The sequence below is a fragment of the Doryrhamphus excisus genome, chromosome 12, assembly GCF_030265055.1.
Source record: "Doryrhamphus excisus isolate RoL2022-K1 chromosome 12, RoL_Dexc_1.0, whole genome shotgun sequence".
In the NCBI taxonomy this organism is placed as follows: Eukaryota; Metazoa; Chordata; class Actinopteri; order Syngnathiformes; family Syngnathidae; genus Doryrhamphus; species Doryrhamphus excisus.
Window position 1 is genome coordinate 251,102 of NC_080477.1, and position 17,772 is coordinate 268,873.

The 17,772-nt window shown below is 48.7% G+C and overlaps 2 protein-coding genes across 7 annotated transcripts; one reads left to right on the top strand and one right to left on the bottom strand.

The window, feature by feature from the left end:
- Window positions 1-65: 65 nt before the first annotated feature.
- Window positions 66-12,868, bottom strand: cngb1a (cyclic nucleotide gated channel subunit beta 1a). Of its 6 annotated transcripts, none has more exons than XM_058088380.1 (31): window positions 10,564-12,851; window positions 9,905-10,067; window positions 9,749-9,792; window positions 9,525-9,637; window positions 9,426-9,453; window positions 9,321-9,353; window positions 9,186-9,246; window positions 9,089-9,113; window positions 7,850-7,947; window positions 6,795-6,877; window positions 6,568-6,705; window positions 6,442-6,483; window positions 6,249-6,366; window positions 6,156-6,186; window positions 5,708-5,792; window positions 5,549-5,638; window positions 5,337-5,485; window positions 5,042-5,263; window positions 4,761-4,969; window positions 4,634-4,684; window positions 4,456-4,542; window positions 4,308-4,372; window positions 3,982-4,104; window positions 3,762-3,903; window positions 3,535-3,694; window positions 3,376-3,473; window positions 3,232-3,315; window positions 3,027-3,145; window positions 1,072-1,218; window positions 804-987; window positions 66-745 (listed from the first exon to the last, which is right to left on the bottom strand). In XM_058088380.1, exons 2-31 carry the CDS (start codon window positions 10,049-10,051, stop codon window positions 578-580), a joined length of 3,144 nt encoding a protein of 1,047 aa, XP_057944363.1. In that variant the 5' UTR covers window positions 10,052-10,067; window positions 10,564-12,851; the 3' UTR covers window positions 66-577. The 6 variants fall into 6 exon arrangements, 5 of the variants coding, with proteins under 5 accessions (XP_057944363.1, XP_057944364.1, XP_057944365.1 ...); XM_058088381.1 differs by having other exon boundaries at window positions 5,708-5,789; window positions 10,564-12,847; XM_058088382.1 differs by lacking the exon at window positions 9,905-10,067 and having other exon boundaries at window positions 9,749-9,858; window positions 10,564-12,854.
- On the top strand, window positions 11,103-17,115 carry anxa2b (annexin A2b). The gene is made up of 13 exons (XM_058088412.1): window positions 11,103-11,204; window positions 11,801-11,856; window positions 11,937-12,030; window positions 12,113-12,207; window positions 12,280-12,393; window positions 12,477-12,567; window positions 14,411-14,490; window positions 14,566-14,625; window positions 14,700-14,793; window positions 14,919-15,014; window positions 15,152-15,210; window positions 15,282-15,404; window positions 16,894-17,115. The coding sequence occupies exons 2-13, from the start codon at window positions 11,806-11,808 to the stop codon at window positions 16,951-16,953; spliced, it is 1,017 nt and encodes a 338-aa protein (XP_057944395.1). The 5' UTR covers window positions 11,103-11,204; window positions 11,801-11,805; the 3' UTR covers window positions 16,954-17,115.
- The last annotated feature ends 657 nt before the right edge of the window (window positions 17,116-17,772 follow it).

The following is a 17,772-nucleotide window of genomic DNA, read 5'->3' on the forward strand; positions in this document are numbered from 1 at the left end:
AATGGAAGCAGGGATATTGTAAACACATTCAATAGTAAACACAATAAGCAGTCACAGTGAACGTGTTTCTGAAGGAAGATACGTTTAATGGGGGGGGGGGGGGGGGGGGGTCATTGTTAACCAACAAGACTACCAAAATGTTAGTTTTATTCATCCCTGGTCAAGCATGTTTCAATGTCTTGGAAAAGCATTAGCATTCACTGCTAACGTGCCAATCCAATTTGTCAGTTTCTTTTGTACTATCTTACATTTCTTGAGCCTTTTTCTAACTTGGCTAACATTGTATCTTTATCAGCACATACTGAAATAGCTAATGTTTATTAGCATTCTGCTAGCATAACTGGCAGTGTGGCTAAGGTATGTTTAACCTCTGAAGCCGAGCCTCTCCGCTTCTCCGAGGATGAATGATCCTGGTATCAAAGCTGGGTAATGAAACGTGAACGTGAGCCACACGTCCATTTTGTAGCTTTTAGCAACTTTAAAGTTGAACAAACGTTTTTTTCCCTTTAAGAGTAATTATGTGGTCACAGCCACTGATCTTGTCTGGAGGAATTTGAAAGGAATTCTGGGAAGGCTTTTACTTCCTGTGCACTCCGCCCTCCTCCACCGTCTTCTCCCCATCCACTTCCTGACCCTCCACTGAGAGAAGCTCCTCCCCTTCCCTTTGTGATGTCATTGTAATGACCAGCGAGGTGTCAGCGGTCTCCGCCAGGTGCTGATGCATTGGCGAGGATGCAGGCGGACCCTGCAAGCATGGAAGTGTGTGAACGTGTGTGTGGTCCCTGATGTCCATCATGGCCTACCTCGCCATCAGAATCCTTGTAGCTCTTCTTCAGCTTGGCGAAGGTTCCCTCCATTCCCGCCTGCTGCGTCACCTTCAACGCCGCCTTGAACATTTTGGGCGTGTCGGGTCGGGCCGGGATGACCTCGGCCTCATCTTTGCCTTGTTCCTTTTCATCAGGCTTCTTGTCCTTGGTCAGCATGGTCCTGATCATGGCCGCCAGAAGACACAAGAAACGGCTGATGAAGCTCACCTGCTGGACGCCGTCATTTCATCGCACCGACACTTACTTGGCCTTCCTGCGAAGAAGTTTCTGGGATTCTGGATAGTGGACCAGGATCTCAGCGAGGTCCTTTTTATCCAGAATGAATAGGTTGGCGAATCCGTGCGCCTTCACGTTGGCAGTGCGTCTGTTTCCTCCGCCCCCTGCCAACAAACTAACCAATCAAGGTTCCAAACAAATTAGTCGTGGTCATTCTCCTGTACTTCCTGGTGTCATTTTATTCTACTTCATGTTGGCATACTATTGGACTTCTGGTTGACCAGTATTTTGATTGCACCAGTATTTCCTGTTGATGGATGGATGGCTGGATGGATGGATGGATGGATGGATGGATGGGTGGATGGATGGATGGTTGGATGGATGGGTGGATGGATGGATGGATGGATGGCTGGATGGATGGATGGATGGATGGATGGATGGGTGGATGGATGGATGGATGGTTGGATGGATGGATGACGGATGGATGGGTGGATGGATGGATGGATGGCTGGATGACGGATGGATGGATGGATGGGTGGATGGATGGATGGATGGCTGGATGACGGATGGATGGATGGATGGATGGTTGGATGGGTGGATGGATGGATGGATGGTTGGATGGATGGTTGGATGGATGGATGGTTGGATGGATGGGTGGATGGATGGATGGTTGGATGGGTGGATGGATGGATGGATGGTTGGATGGATGGTTGGATGGATGGATGGATGGATGGATGGTTGGATGGATGGATGGATGGATGGATGGATGGTTGGATGGATGGATGGATGGTTGGATGGATGGATGGATGGGTGGATGGATGACGGATGGATGGATGGGTGGATGGATGGATGGATGGATGGATGGATGGTTGGATGGATGGATGGGTGGTTGGATGGATGGATGGGTGGATGGATGGTTGGATGGATGGCTGGATGGTTGGATGGATGGATGGCTGGATGACGGATGGATGGTTGGATGGGTGGATGGTTGGATGGATGGTTGGATGGATGGTTGGATGGGTGGATGGGTGGATGGATGGATGGTTGGATGGATGGATGGATGGATGGATGGATGGCTGGATGACGGATGGATGGTTGGATGGACGGGTGGACGGTTGGATGGATGGATGGATGGATGGATGGATGGTTGGATGGATGGGTGGATGGATGGTTGGATGGATGGCTGGATGGTTGGATGGATGGATGGATGGCTGGATGGTTGGATGGATGGGTGGATGGTTGGATGGATGGATGGATGGTTGGATGGATGGCTGGATGGTTGGATGGATGGATGGATGGATGGATGGCTGGATGGTTGGATGGATGGGTGGATGGTTGGATGGATGGATGGATGGATGGATGGTTGGATGGATGGCTGGATGGTTGGATGGATGGATGGATGGGTGAATGGATGGTTGGATGGATGGATGGATGGGTGAATGGATGGTTGGATGGATGGATGGATGGATGGTTGGATGGATGGTTGGATGGATGGATGGGTGGATGGGTGGATGGGTGGATGGGTGGATGGATGGTTGGATGGATGGATGGATGGGTGAATGGATGGTTGGATGGATGGATGGATGGATGGTTGGATGGATGGTTGGATGGATTTCCTTCATTGCACAATAACACAGCAATGAAATTGCTAACAAAATGTTGTTGCCTGGCTCCCGTATAATAATAAATAATAATAATAATGTGGAGAATAAATAGATGACATCAAATATGAACAACAGTGTACAGTGTAAAGAGTCATTTGTACAAATAATTTAGAATGAATAATAATAATAATGAAAAGTTGTTAGAGGGGCTTATTTGGCATTGAGCAGTCTGATGGCCAGGGGGAAGTGGCTTTTCTACTGTACTTCCTGTTGGCATGCACCCGTACTTCCTGTCATCCTCGGTTCTTCCTATTTATGCGGCCACACTGTACTTTGTGTTGTTTTTGTGTAGTTCAGTGTTGATGTGCTGTTGATGAACCTGATCTCTCCAAAGACAGATCCAGCTCTGATGGTCACAAAAACCGTCTGAAGGTCTGGACCACCCACCACTTGGACCTCCCCCTGTTTGATGATGTACATCTCCCTGCCGATCTCCCCCTGCGGGGCAGCAGCACATACAGCCCACGCATGAAGTTGTCATCCAAGGTCAGTCTTATTGGAGATGTGAAGACGTGCACGCTTGCCTTCTTGCACACGAAGTCTCCTGGTAGGTAGACCACCGACTTCAGTCGTGTCAGCATGTCAAACACCATCTGACGGTCACAACCCTGAAGGACACCACATTGAAGAAGCACGCCACTTCCTGTGTGTGCGTGCGTGCGTGTTACCTGGAACAGCGCCACCTTGCTGACGATTGCGTAATTGACATCCACAGCGATGTCCAGTCTCATTTTGGCGGGAAGCTGCACCAGCAGCTCCTGCTCGTCTACACGCACACGCAACGTGAGGCACGTACATTCCACGTTTGCCGTCCGGCTCTTTCTTACCCAGCATTCCTTGGCTCTGCCAGGTGTAGTCGTACCAGGTCTTGATGCGGTTCTGGACCTCCTGGGGGATGTTGTAGGAGTTCATGTACTTGATGGTGCTGTCCATGCAGGCTCGGTAGTAGTTCTCCCCGGCCGTGGCAGCTCCGACCACGTCCCTCATCTAGAACACATCCAACAGTCCAAGTCTGCTCCCACCGAGGACACCAGGGGGTTTCTGTTTGACCCACTTGTCCGATCATGATGGAAAAAGCGAAGACGCCAACAAAGTAGTTGATGAGCTGGAAGCAGATCTCGAAGACGGTGGTCGGGTCCGGCAGGCCTCCGATGGTGATTAAGGTCTTGACGGCGAAGTAGTAACAGCGGATGTACCTGGACACACGTGGATGTGATGCTATATGTACATGCTAACAGCTAAACCTAGCCGCATGTGTCGTGATGTTTTCTTACGCGTTCCCTTTCCCGTCATAGACCCACTTGGTGGAGCCCAGGCCTTCGTAGTCGGACCCCCAGTAGAAGAGACACGCGTTGATGTGCAGCGAGTACAGCAGGTAGGTGGAGGTCCGGATCACCCTGATGGGGGAGACTTCTAATCCAGCTGATGCTAACGCGGGGAGTTGCTACACAGATGACCTTGCTAATAATGTTAGCCTAGCATGATGGAAACAAGTTCAGGCATTGCGCCCGTCTCGCTACTTCCTGTCCAGCTACGTCCTGCTTGTTGGTTTGACGACTTGAAGGTAAAGGTTATGGTTTACCGGACCACTTGATCTAACCTGTAGATGTACGCCTTCTTCATCACCGCCTCCATTCTGTCGTTGAATTCGAAGAACACCTGGTACTGAGAACCAAACACCTCACTTGGGTCAGTGACCTGACCCAGGTCTGGGCTCCAATCAAAGACAAGAAAAGGTGGAAAGAAACCTTGAGCAGACGAGGGAATCTGAGCAGAGAGTTGACCCCCGTGAAGTAGTAGAAGACCTCCATGGGAAACAGACTGATGACATCCATCTGGACAACATGGAGACTGGAGCTAGATGGATTCTAGAACTCTTCTGGCTGCTGTCAGGGTGGGTCTAGAGTGGTCCTAGGGTGGTCCCACCTTAAAGCGCTCCGTGGTCATGTAGTTTTCTCTCATGGCTTTTTTGTCGCACTGAAACAGAAGATTCCAGATGAGGGTTGAGAAGACGTAGCAGGAAGTAGACAAGTTGTCCTTCAGAGTCACTGACCACGATGTCACCCCCGCGGACAAACTGTAGGCGGGGCTGGAAGACCAGGATGTCCGTGACGTAGATGAGGTCGCAGATGTAGTCCGCCAGAAGCCATAGGTGGATGTTCTCTGCGCTCTGGTAGGGAAAGGCCCAGCGGACTGGGATTAACCACACGTTCCAGTTCCACGCCGCCACCACGAAGAACAGCCACACCACGTAGATCAGATCTGAAAACGGAGACAGGAAGTTGTCCTGGGATGGCTAGTCAAACATCTGCTGTTAAAAGGAATCCGTGCTACCGGTGAAAGGGTCGATGCTCGAAGGGAAGCGGAACGCCGCCATGCCTTGAAGCCACTTTGGCACAGGGGGAAGTTTGGGAATTTTGACAGGATATCCTAGAAGTTCAAACTGGAACCCCGCATCTTCTTCCTCTGTGCCTGTGGCAAGGGAAGCCATCTTGTCCTCTGCAGGTGGAGGCGGTGGAGGAGGTGGAGGAGGAGGAGGAGGAGCTTTACTAGGAGCTGGCGGGAGGATGACAAGGTTACAGGGATCGTCATTCCGGTGCGACGGCAGCTTTCCTTGTTCCAGACCTACAGGCTGTGGGGCTTTCCTGCTCCGACTCATCCGGGTCAACCAGGCGGTCTTTTTGCCGTTCCGTGCGACCTTTGAAGAGCCGCACCAGCTCACTCAGGCGGTCCTGGACCACCACGCTGCCGACGCTGGCTGCTGAGGGCGGACGCGCACTGGAACAAATGGCAAATAAATACGGATGTACGGGAATGCAGAAAGAAATAGATCCCACTCACTCGGCCGTCAGCAGGTCGCCTTGACTGGACCAGGACTTGAGTCCGCCCTTCCCCCGCTCGTCCTCGTCCTCTGAGCCGCCAAGAGTCTCTCTGAAGAAACACAGGACGTTTGAAAGCCGCCCCAATGCTCTTCCAGCTCTTCCAGCTGGGAATTGTCACCTGTGCTTCGGTGGGGGGGCATCGCTGGGCGGCGTGATGATCTCGGGAAGCGTTAAACATTTTCCAACTTGCAGGAGCAGAACTGCTGGATCAGATCCGTGTGAGCAACTGTGGCAGCGTGCAGTGGTGCATGATGGGAGCTAGTTGGCGACTGAGCATTAGTGGCGTCAGATCATGTGACTTGGAGGCAACTTAAGAGGGGCAACTTAAGAGGGGCAACTTAAGAGGGGTAACTTAAGAGGGGCAACTTAAGAGGGGCAACTTAAGAGGGGCAACTTAAGAGGGGCAATTTAAGAGGGGCAATTTAAGAGGGGCAACTTAAGAGGGGCAACTTAAGAGGGGCAACTTAAGAGGGGCAACTTAAGAGGGGCAAAAGCAGGAAGCGTATGTCGCCATGGCAACACTGCACTACAGCGTACCATGTGACTCATTTAACTAAGGTTGTCACCTTCATTTGCAACGTCTACTCCAGTTGGGACCTGCAACAAAAGACGCTGTGGTTTGATTCCTGAGCCAATCGGGATCGTCTTAGATCGCCCACCTGATTGGACGACGTGTGCGCTCCTCTGTGGACACCGCCCTCTTTCCCGTCAGTCGCCAAAGTGGCTTCCTGGGGCTGGACTGAGCTGAGAGCGCCACCTTCAGGCCACCTGTGGAGCCTCGTGTAGGAACGTGGATGTTACGGCTTCAATCCTTGATCCAGGTCACATGACCTTGTCAGCTCGTCTACTCACTCTGGCTCATCCTCATTTTCCTCCTCCAGGATGTTTGGAAGTCTGTGGACAGGACGAGTCCCAAAGTCAGCGTTGATGATCATACGATGCTCCTGCGCCCGTTCAGGAGGACCCATCCCGACTCACTGCTCAATGGACTCCGGCAGCGACTCGATGACAATCTTGGCCGAGTGCTCCACCTCCAGCTGTCGGACCGCCTCCCGTGCCGCCCTCCTCGCCATCTCCTCCGCCATACGAGCCGCTTCCAGACGCTGCTGCTGCAGTCTGGGGGGGGGGGGGGGGGTCCAGTTTGACCAATGTATGTGGTCAAACTGGACCAGAGCTACAAGACTAGAACGCAAACCAGGACCGACCTTCCCTCCATGTGCGCCAGGATCACCTGGCCTGCTTCCTTCTTGATCTCCTCCATCAACGGAATCAAATGCTCATCTCCGACCTGCAAGACCAGGACTCTCAGTCCACTTGTTATCCAGGCTGTTTGTTAGTCTGGTCTAGCCTAAGTCTACTAGCTAGTCTAAGTGTACTGGCTCACGTTTGGTTGTTCTGCTTTGGTCTACTTGGTCAACAAACCAACAAATGAATGGATGAAAGAAGGATAGAATGAATGAACAAAGGAATGAATGGATGAAAGAAGGATAGGATGAATGAACAAAGGAATGAATGGATGAAAGAAGGATAGAATGAATGAACAAACGAATGAATGGATGAAAGAAGGATAGAATGAATGAACAAAGGAATGAATGGATGAAAGAAGGATAGAATGAATGAACAAAAGAATAAGATAGAATGAATGGATGAAAGAAGGATAGAATGAATGAACAAAGGAATGAATGGATGAAAGAAGGATAGAATGAATGAACAAAGGAATAAGATAGAATGAATGGATGAAAGAAGGATAGAATGAATGAACAAAGGAATGAATGGATGAAAGAAGGATAGAATGAATGAACAAAGGAATGGATGAAAGAAGGATAGAATGAATGAACAAAAGAATAAGATAGAATGAATGGATGGAAGAAGGATAGAATGAATGAACAAAGGAATGAATGGATGAAAGAAGGATAGAATGAATGAACAAAGGAATAAGATAGAATGAATGGATGAAAGAAGGATAGAATGAATGAACAAAGGAATGAATGGATGAAAGAAGGATAGAATGAATGGATGAAAGAAGGATAGAATGAATGGATGAAAGAAGGATAGAATGAATGGATGAAAGAAGGATAGAATGAATGAACAAAGGAATGAATGGATGAAAGAAGGATAGGATGAATGAACAAAGGAATGAATGGATGAAAGAAGGATAGAATGAATGAACAAACGGACGAATGTTAGCAGTTAGCAGTTAGGTTGCGTTCAGGGTCCACCGTTTCCGACGGACCAACATGTCCAACACGTCTCTCCAGACCTCTTTCACGTCCAAGGACTTCTGGTTCTCCATGTCGGTTTCCTTCTCCGCCTGCTCTTCCAGGTCCAGTAATACCAGCTCGCTCTTCTCCTGAATGGCTGCAAGTGGCAAGATGGGGGGGGGGGGGGGGGGGGGGGGGGTATGCGGGTTATGCTCATCAACATGGACTTCCTGTATTCTCCTGTATGGACTCTAACATGACAGCCCTACGTTGGTTTGACTTTTGGCTCCTGACATCCCACAAACGGTCAATTTGTTTAGGATTTTGGATATTTGGGGATTCTGGGTAATTAATTCCAATTAATAATTAGTAATTAATTCCAATTAATAATTAGTAATTAATTCCAATTAATAATTAGTAATTAATTCCAATGAATAATTAGTAATTAATTCCAATTAATAATTAGTAATTAATTCCAATTAATAATTAGTAATTAATTCCAATTAATAATTAGTAATTAATTCCAATGAATAATTAGTAATTAATTCAAATGAAAAAACAGACACAAACACAATTTGTGTCAGTTACTTTATTTCTGGTTAAGTTAAGATGTTGTTGTCACGCCAGTCCCTGTCCTGGGCCGCCTTCTCCTTTTATTTAAGGGGTTCTGCTGGGCTTCCCCCTGAAACAGAAGGAGAAGAGCAGCCCGGTTACAGCCCAACGACAGCGACACCTGTCAATCAAGACAAACATCTGATAAGCTCAATTAATCCTACGCTCGCCGGCTCCTTGCTAGGCGTGCCTGTTAGCCGCTAAATAGTCGAATATGTTCATCAGCGGGCTGCACGGTGGTAGAGTGGTTAGCGTGCAGACCTCACAGCTAGGAGACCAGGGTTCAATTCCACCCTCGGCCATCTCTGTGTGGAGTTTGCATGTTCTCCCCGTGCATGCGTGGGTTTTCTCCGGGTACTCCGGTTTCCTCCCACATTCCAAAAACATGCTAGGTTAATTAGCCACTCCAAATTGTCCATAGGTATGAATGTGAGTGTGAATGGTTGTTTGTCTATATGTGCCCTGTGATTGGCTGGCCACCAGTCCAGGGTGTACCCCGCCTCTCGCCCCAAGACAGCTGGGATAGGCTCCAGCACCCCCGCCACCCTGGCGAGGCTAAGCGGTAGAAAATGAATGAACGGATGTTCATCAGCTAGCTACTAGCCGTGCCTGCTAACCCCCAGCTAGAGGATTAGATGTTTCTTCAATGTGTGGCATCGTAAAGACAACAAGCACGTTTCACTCACTGTGATGGCCGCCGCCATCTGCGTCCTGCGTGAGCAAAGAGGATTTAACGTGAGATGATGTCACAACGTGGAAATATGATACCGGTACTGTCGCGACCTGCTTGAGTGGCGGCTGTGGCAACATGCGACCCAGGCCGCCCACAATCCATCCCATCATCCTGTCAGGAGGAGAGCAAGGATGCTTAGTGTGAATGATGACATCATCAATCGGCGACACGTACGCTTCACGTACTTTGGCGGCGTCTCTGTCTCTTGCGGGGAGGTCCTGTCATATGACGTCGTTACGTGAATTTATTTTGCGTTGATGCTATGATGTGAGACGTCATTGAAAACTTACTGTTGGACGTCAGTGGGCGGTGCTTCGGCTAAGGGGCGGGCCCAAGAAAAGATAAATATAGTAACACAGCACTTCGAGTTAAATGGAGTTAAGTTTTACGTTTAGCGGAAGGAGCGCCTTCCGTCTGTTCCAGGGTGGCCATCTTGGAAGCGGCATGCGCTTCGGGTTGAGGAACGACCTTCTCCATGCTGTCTTTGATCCATGACATCACCCTGTCACAGGATGTGGCGCAGTTAGCTTAGCGTGCGACACTCTTTGCTAACTGAAATCCAGTTCAGTCATCATTTGTCCTGACCTTTCGATAAAGTTAATCATCAGCTCACCTGCTGCCCGAGGACTCCACTTCCTGGACGTTCACCGTCCTCTCCTGAGAAAACAAAGGTCAACATTTGTCCGTCTTTGGGAGGGTTCTTCCTGGTCCTGCAGGGTCTCTCTGACGCACACACAACAGCCACCACGCGTACAAACACAACAATTACCGTTATGGGGCCAGCAGCAGGGGGCGGGGCAGCAGCAGGGGGCGGGGCAGCAGCAGGGGGCGGGGCAGTGCCCCATTCCTGCTCCTGGGTCCTCCGAGGGTGCGGCTCGGGGGGCCGAGGAGCGATTTTGAGCATCCAGTTGATCATAGTGACGACTTTTACTCTGAAAGTCAACAAGTACAAACTAAACTGCATCATTGGGGGGGGGGGCGGGGTCTTGGTCTGTCAACATCCAATGGGGGTCAAGGAGGCGGGCCTTCCATGTTTTCTATGTCATCTTTCAACATGTAAATGAAACGCAGTTCAATTGTAGAAGCAGTGAGTATTTAGCGTGTACTTGTACACATTGAATGGTATTTAGATCACGTCACATCCAATTAGGGACCTTCATCTTCATCTTAATCTTACCTCAGCACCTTAATCCTCTTCACCTATTGCAGTCTGCCGAGTTATAAGAAGCATATCTTCATGTGGTAGCTCACCGTTTTGTCTGTGTATTACTACTATTGTTGTAGTACTTGAGTATGATGTACGTGACTATAATGCTAACGTGGACAACGTGTTTACAGATGTGCTATTTTTGGAAGGCATGATCACATACGGACTCAAAAACAAGACCACTATCCAGTTTTGGACTAAGAATGTGAGTCTGGTCCTACCTGAGTCGCTCAGTGGTCCTGACCCAGCATCCTCCTGGGAGGCGTCCCGAGCTCGAATCTTACCACACGACCTGGACTTTCCAAGTCTAGCTGGAGGCCTTGGAGGTCTAGCTGACCCCTGAAGGACTTCCTGGACTTTGGAAGTGCACGTAGACCTGAGAGGGCTTAGATATGGATCGCAGGGGATTAGCGGCTACAGGAGGGTGGTGAGCATCCACCAAACTGAAACAGGAAGTGACATGGTGATGATGTCATCAGCCCCCCCGGGTGGAGACCAGCCCAGAGCTAATAATTAGCCGCACATCGCAGACTGAAGCGGGAGAGGCTGCGGGTCAAAGGTCACCAGATTACAGCAAAACTATTTTGATGAGCCTGAAAAACAAAGGTTGTGTTGGCATGGCAACGCCGCGCCAGCTCAGCAGCTGATTGGCTGCCTGAAGTGACACTCGGGGGGGGAGCGGGAGGGGGGGGGGTCGCCAATAAGCGTCCAGGTGTCAAAGTACTGGGGGCTGACTCACATAGGTGTGTGTGTGTGTGTGTGTGTGTGTGTGTGTGTGGGTGTGTGTGTGTGTGCGTGCGCTAGTATTTAAAGGGCACACACACACAACTTCGCTCTCCTTGAAGTTCCTGTGTGCGTGAAGGTAAGAGCACGTCTTCTCAGCATGATCATCACTTGAGGGAAACTTTTCTGTAACGGCTGAGGGGGCGGAGCCTAAGCCAAACTGAAGCTTGGTGTTTCCAGTCAACATGGCGGCTAAATGACAACGGAGCGATGCAAAGAGCTGGCCACTAAGAGCTAAGCGCTGAAAGCTAAGAACTAGGCGTGATGCTAACAGCTAGATGCTAACAGCTAGATGCTAACAGCTAGATGCTACCAGATCGGGGCCAATACTGTAGCGGTCTTTCTGTCGTTTGATGAAAGCCTGCTAGGACCGTCTCATGGTGGCTCCAAGGTCCGCTCATCTGTCTCATGGCGGTGCTTTTATTGTGAAGGCCGCGAGTCTTATCTGCTGCCACACCCACCGTTGGCATGTCCAGCTCCATAAAGCAAACACACCCACCTGAAGACTACTTTGCATGACATTTTCTGGAATGTCTGGTGATGGGGCGGAGCCTATCCCAGATGACCTGTCAATCACAGGGCCATTGAGAGTGGGACATTATGCTACACGAAGAGCTACGCTAGCAGGTGTTGATCAGATACACCATCGGTCACGTGATCGCGTCCCGCCCGCAGGTCACATGGCGCTGGTGTCTGAGTTTCTGGGTCAGCTGACGCTGGCGCACGGCGGGGTGAGTGACGACGTCACGCAGGACCGCGTTCCCACAAGCGTGTCACGTGCTTTCTGGAACGTTCTCCCGCGTCTCTGCAGGAAGCTGAGCCCACCTTTCCCACCGTGGTTCCGCTCAGGGACTTTGACCCGGCCCAAGATGCCGCACGCTTGGATGCGGCCCTCAGAGTCAAAGGTGGGATGAGAAGGTGCCGGAATGTTGCAGAAATAGCTGCCCTGTCGGTGCGTCCACAAAGACGATGCCATCTTGTCCACAGGAGTGGACGAGCAAACCATCGTTGACATCCTGACCAGGAGAACGTATGAGCAGCGGCGAGAGATCGCCTTTGAGTACGAGCGCCTCGCCAAGAAGGTTCTAGACGTCTCCAGCGTGGTTCTGCCGTCGTACATGTGACATCATCATCGTTGTCATCGTGATTTGCAGGACCTCGTGGTGGCCCTGAAGGGGGCGCTGTCTGGATCTTTGGAGGCACTGATGCTGGGCCTGATGAAGAGCCCCACCCAGTACGACGCCTTCGAGCTCAAAGCCTCCATGAAGGTGGACCTGGCCGTTACTGACCGTGGGACCATCAGACAGAAAAGGAGAAACACCAAACACTGAGACTCCTTCTTCTCATGCAGGGTCTGGGAACCGACGAGGAGACTCTCATCGAGATTGTCTGCTCCAGAAACAACGAGGAACTCGCCCACATCAAAAAAGTTTACCGAGAAAGTGTGTAGCGAAATACAAAATACAACACAGACGTTTGTTTACATCAGTGGACATGCTAGCATCGATCACCTGAGCATTAGCTAGCATTTATACAAGCAACTAGCATCATTTAGCATCAGCTAGCATTGATAGATGCTGCTAACATCGATGAATGTCACTTAGCATCAGCTAGCATTTATAGAAGCAACTATCATCGATTAGCATCAGCTAGCATTTATAGAAGCAACTACCATCGATTAGCATCAACTAGCATTTATAGAAGCAACTACCATCAATTAGCATCAACTAGCATTAATTTAAGCAGCTAGCATTAGTTAGCATCAGCTAGCATTGATAGATGCTGCTAACATCGATGAATGTCACTTAGCATCAGCTAGCATTTATAGAAGCAACTATCATCGATTAGCATCAGCTAGCATTTATAGAAGCAACTACCATCGATTAGCATCAACTAGCATTTATAGAAGCAACTACCATCAATTAGCATCAACTAGCATTAATTTAAGCAGCTAGCATTAGTTAGCATCAGCTAGCATTGATAGATGCTGCTAACATCGATGAATGTCACTTAGCATCAGCTAGCATTTATAGAAGCAACTATCATCGATTAGCATCAGCTAGCATTTATAGAAGCAACTACCATCGATTAGCATCAACTAGCATTTATAGAAGCAACTACCATCAATTAGCATCAACTAGCATTAATTTAAGCAGCTAGCATTAGTTAGCATCAGCTAGCATTTATAGAAGCAACTACCATCGATTAGCATCAGCTAGCATTTATAGAAGCAACTACCATCAATTAGCATCAACTAGCATTGATTTAAGCAGCTAGCATTAGTTAGCATCACCTAGCATTGATAGATGCTGCTAACATCGATGAATGTCACTTAGCATCAGCTAGCATTTATAGAAGCAACTACCATCGATTAGCATCAGCTAGCATTTATAGAAGCAACTACCATCGATTAGCATCAGCTAGCATTTATAGAAGCAACTGCCATCGATTAGCATCAACTAGCATTAATTTAAGCAGCTAGCATTAGTTAGCATCAGCTAGCATTTATAGAAGCAACTACCATCGATTAGCATCAGCTAGCATTTATAGAAGCAACTACCATCAATTAGCATCAACTAGCATTGATTTAAGCAGCTAGCATTAGTTAGCATCACCTAGCATTGATAGATGCTGCTAACATCGATGAATGTCACTTAGCATCAGCTAGCATTTATAGAAGCAACTACCATCGATTAGCATCAGCTAGCATTTATAGAAGCAACTACCATCGATTAGCATCAGCTAGCATTTATAGAAGCAACTACCATCGATTAGCATCAGCTAGCATTTATAGAAGCAACTACCATCGATTAGCATCAGCTAGCATTTATAGAAGCAACTACCATCAATTAGCATCAACTAGCATTGATTTAAGCAGCTAGCATTAGTTAGCATCACCTAGCATTGATAGATGCTGCTAACATCGATGAATGTCACTTAGCATCAGCTAGCATTTATAGAAGCAACTACCATCGATTAGCATCAGCTAGCATTTATAGAAGCAACTACCATCGATTAGCATCAGCTAGCATTTATAGAAGCAACTACCATCAATTAGCATCAACTAGCATTGATTTAAGCAGCTAGCATTAGTTAGCATCAGCTAGCATTTATAGAAGCAACTACCATCGATTAGCATCAACTAGCATTTATAGAAGCAACTACCATCACTTAGCATCAACTAGCATTGATTTAAGCAGCCAGCATTAGTTAGCATCAGCTAGCCTGTCAGTGACGGCGCGCCATGTTGAAACCTGCCTCACGAATGTGTTGCTATGGCGACAGTGTTTAAGAAGGAGCTGGACAAAGACGTGGCAGGAGACACGTCGGGAGACTTGGCTAAGCTGCTGCTGGCTCTCGTTCAGGTTCCTCACGGTTTACCTTCACTGACGATAATGATAGTGTGAAACATCTGATCTGACAAAACCTTTGGCCCTCAGACCAGACGAGACGATCCGTCCAACGTGGTGGATTATGAGAAGATTGACGACGACGCCAAAGTGGGTTTGTTGGCGAATGTTAATCCATCAATCAATCCATGGACTCTCCATCATAACCTTTGGCTGATATTCAGAGTCTCTACGAAGCTGGCGTGAAGCGCAAAGGAACTGACGTGTCCACCTGGATTTCCATCATGACCCAGAGGAGCGTCCCCCACCTGCAGAGAGGTGACTGACAGGCCATCAATCACCACACGCTATGATCATGAACAATGTGCCAATGTGCGTGTGCGTGTGCGTGCGTGTGCGTGCGTGTGCGTGTGTGCGTACGTGTGCGTGTGCGTGCGTTCCAGTGTTTGAGCGCTACAAGCGCTACAGTCCGTACGACTTGAAGGAGAGCATCAGGAAGGAAGTCAAAGGCGACCTGGAAAAGTCTTTCCTGACACTCGGTACTCCATCATTTCTTAGCACGTTAGCATAGCATTGTTTGCATCTGTTAGCAGTGTTGTGGTATAGCGTAGCTAGCGGTTAGCATGTGAGGCCCACGGACGGAGCAGCGAGGGTCAAAGGTGAACTGTGTTGACAGTGGAGTGTTTGGAGAACAAGCAGCTGTACTTCGCCACCAGACTCAACGAGGCCATGAAGGTAACGCGAGACGCCACGCCCGTGCCGCCATGTTGGCGTAGCCTCAGCGTGTGACCTTTGTGTGACCTCAGGGTAAAAGTGCCAAGGAGAAGGTGCTGACTCGCATCCTGGTGTCTCGTTGTCAAGTGGACCTGATGAAGATCAGAAGCCAGTTCAAGAAGCAATATGGACGCTCTCTGTACCGGACCATCGCCGTACGTGCGGCCGCCTCTCGCTCTCGTCCTTCTCGTCATTCTAGTCTCATTCTCATTCTCATTCTCGTACCAATCATCCTCATCCCTGCCATCCTCATTCCCATCCTCATTCCCATCCTCATTCCCATCCTCATTCCCATCCTCACACTCCTCACTCCATGCTCCTCGTCACACCATCATCATCGTCATCTGCATCCTTACCCCACTCAATCTCAGTCGTGTCTCATTCTCATTCTCATCCTCATTCTCATCATTGCTATACTCACCCTCCTCATGCCCTTCTTCCTCACTGCATCATCATCCTCATTCACATCCTCATTTTCATCCCTATCATCCTCACCCTTGTCATCCTCGTCATCCTTATACTCATTCTCCTCATCACATCATCATCATCATCATCATCTGCATCCTTACCCTACTCGATCTCATTCTCATCCTCATTGCTATACTCACCCTCCTCATGCCCTTCTTCCTCACCGCATCATCATCCTCATTCACATCCTCATTTTCATCCCTATCATCCTCACCCTTGTCATCCTCGTCATCCTTATACTCATTCTCCTCGTCCATTTTCCTCCTCATGCTCCTCATCACACCATCATCATCTGCATCCTTATCCCACTCAATCTCATTCTTGTCTTATTCTCATCCTCCTCCTCATTCTCATCATTGTATCCTCCTCAGCCCATCATCGTTCTCATTCGCATTCTCATTCGAATCACTATCATCCTCATCCACGTTCTTATCTTCGCTCTCAGTTTAGTCTCATTCTCATCACTATCAATCATCCTAATTATTATCCAAATCATTCTCCTCATCCCATCCTCATATTCATCGTCCTCATATCATCATTCTCATCTGCATCCTTGTTCTCGCTCATGGTCACCCGTGCCCTTGTCATCATCCTCATACACATACTCATTGTCCTCATCCCATCCTGCTCATACTCATCGTCCTTCTCATCACATCCTCATTCTCATTCTTCCGATCCTCATCATTCTCTTCCTTCTCCTTTGCGAACGTATCATCCTCATTCTTACTCTTTCTCATCCCTATCACCCTCATCGCTGTCCTCCTCATCATTCTTATACTCATTCTCCTCATCCCTTTGCACTCATACCAACCCTCATCATCTTCATCAGACCATCACCCTCACCCTCATCCTTATCCTCATCCTCACTCTTATTTTAGTCATCATTGTCATCCTAATCATCATCCTTATACCTATATACTATATTCTCCTTTTCTCATCCCATCATCATTCTCATCTGCATCCTCATTCTCGTTGATCCTCATCATCCTCGTTCTCGTTTTCCTTTTCATTCTCATCTGCCTCACCATCCTTGTCGTGCTTTTCCTCATCCCATCACCGACCTCAGCCGCGTCCTGGTCCTCGTCATCCTCAGTCTGGCTCTCATTCTCATGGCTATCACGCTCATCATTATGACCTTCATCATTGGTCATCCTCACGGTGACCCTGTGCTTCCAGGACCACACCAAGGGAGACTACCAGACGGCTCTGCTCTCGCTGTGTGGAGGCGACGACTGACATCAGGGGCTGCCTATCAAGACGTTACCCACAATGCCTCTGTGCGCCACCACGACGTCATTTCCCACAATGCGTCGCGCTTTGTGAGCAGCTTGAAGCAATAAAAGTTCAATCCTCTCCTGCCTTTTGCTCGATAGCAACACGTGACCACCAGAGGGCAGCAGAGACGCTCACAAAACTTTGACTTTGCTTTGTCGTGTGTGTGTGTGTGCGCGTGCGCGTGTGCGTGTTGTTGACAGAGGCGGGTCTCAAACGAACATTTGTGAAAGCGGCAAAGCGCTGGCGGGAAGTCTCGACAAACAAACCAGGCTTCCTGTTCCGACGTCATCAGAAGTTTGGTTTCCGCCGCTCGTCGTCGTGCGGCACAAAGAATATGCAAATGAGGCGTCGCATTCACGTCTGACAATCGCGGCTCCTCGCTGACGAGTTGGAGGCCCGCGGCGTGGGGCTGTGATGGCGGAGTCGGGCGGCCTGCTTGTTTTTGGTGCCACGCTTCCTAGAAACCTTTCTTCTGCTCGGCAAACAGCGAAGAAACGAAGAAACGAAGAAACGACACCTTGGGCTTTCATCCGCCAGCTTGGAGACGTTTAGAGCGTTTTCATCGTTTGCCTCCATTTATTTGACGTGTCACGCAAACAACATGAACGCTAACGAGAAAACTTTATTTTATTAACATTTCACACAAACAACACAAACTCTAACAAGAAAACTTTATTTCATTAACATTCACACAAACAACACAAACTCTAACAAGAAAACTTTATTTCATTAACATTCACACAAACAACACGAACTCTAACAAGAAAACTTTATTTTATT

Coding starts and splice junctions, on each gene's coding strand:
- cngb1a (XM_058088380.1), bottom strand. CDS start 10,051: ATGATCAACTGGATGCTCAAAATCGCTCCTCGGCCCCCCGAGCCGCAC. Junction 4,543..4,633: donor TGACCACGGAGCGCTTTAAG/GTGGGACCACCC, acceptor CATGTTGTCCAG/ATGGATGTCATCAGTCTGTT. Junction 1,219..3,026: donor TCTGTCTTTGGAGAGATCAG/GTTCATCAACAG, acceptor TTGATTGGTTAG/TTTGTTGGCAGGGGGCGGAG.
- anxa2b (XM_058088412.1), top strand. CDS start 11,806: ATGGCGCTGGTGTCTGAGTTTCTGGGTCAGCTGACGCTGGCGCACGGC. Junction 12,031..12,112: donor TGCGGCCCTCAGAGTCAAAG/GTGGGATGAGAA, acceptor TCTTGTCCACAG/GAGTGGACGAGCAAACCATC. Junction 12,394..12,476: donor AGCTCAAAGCCTCCATGAAG/GTGGACCTGGCC, acceptor CTTCTCATGCAG/GGTCTGGGAACCGACGAGGA.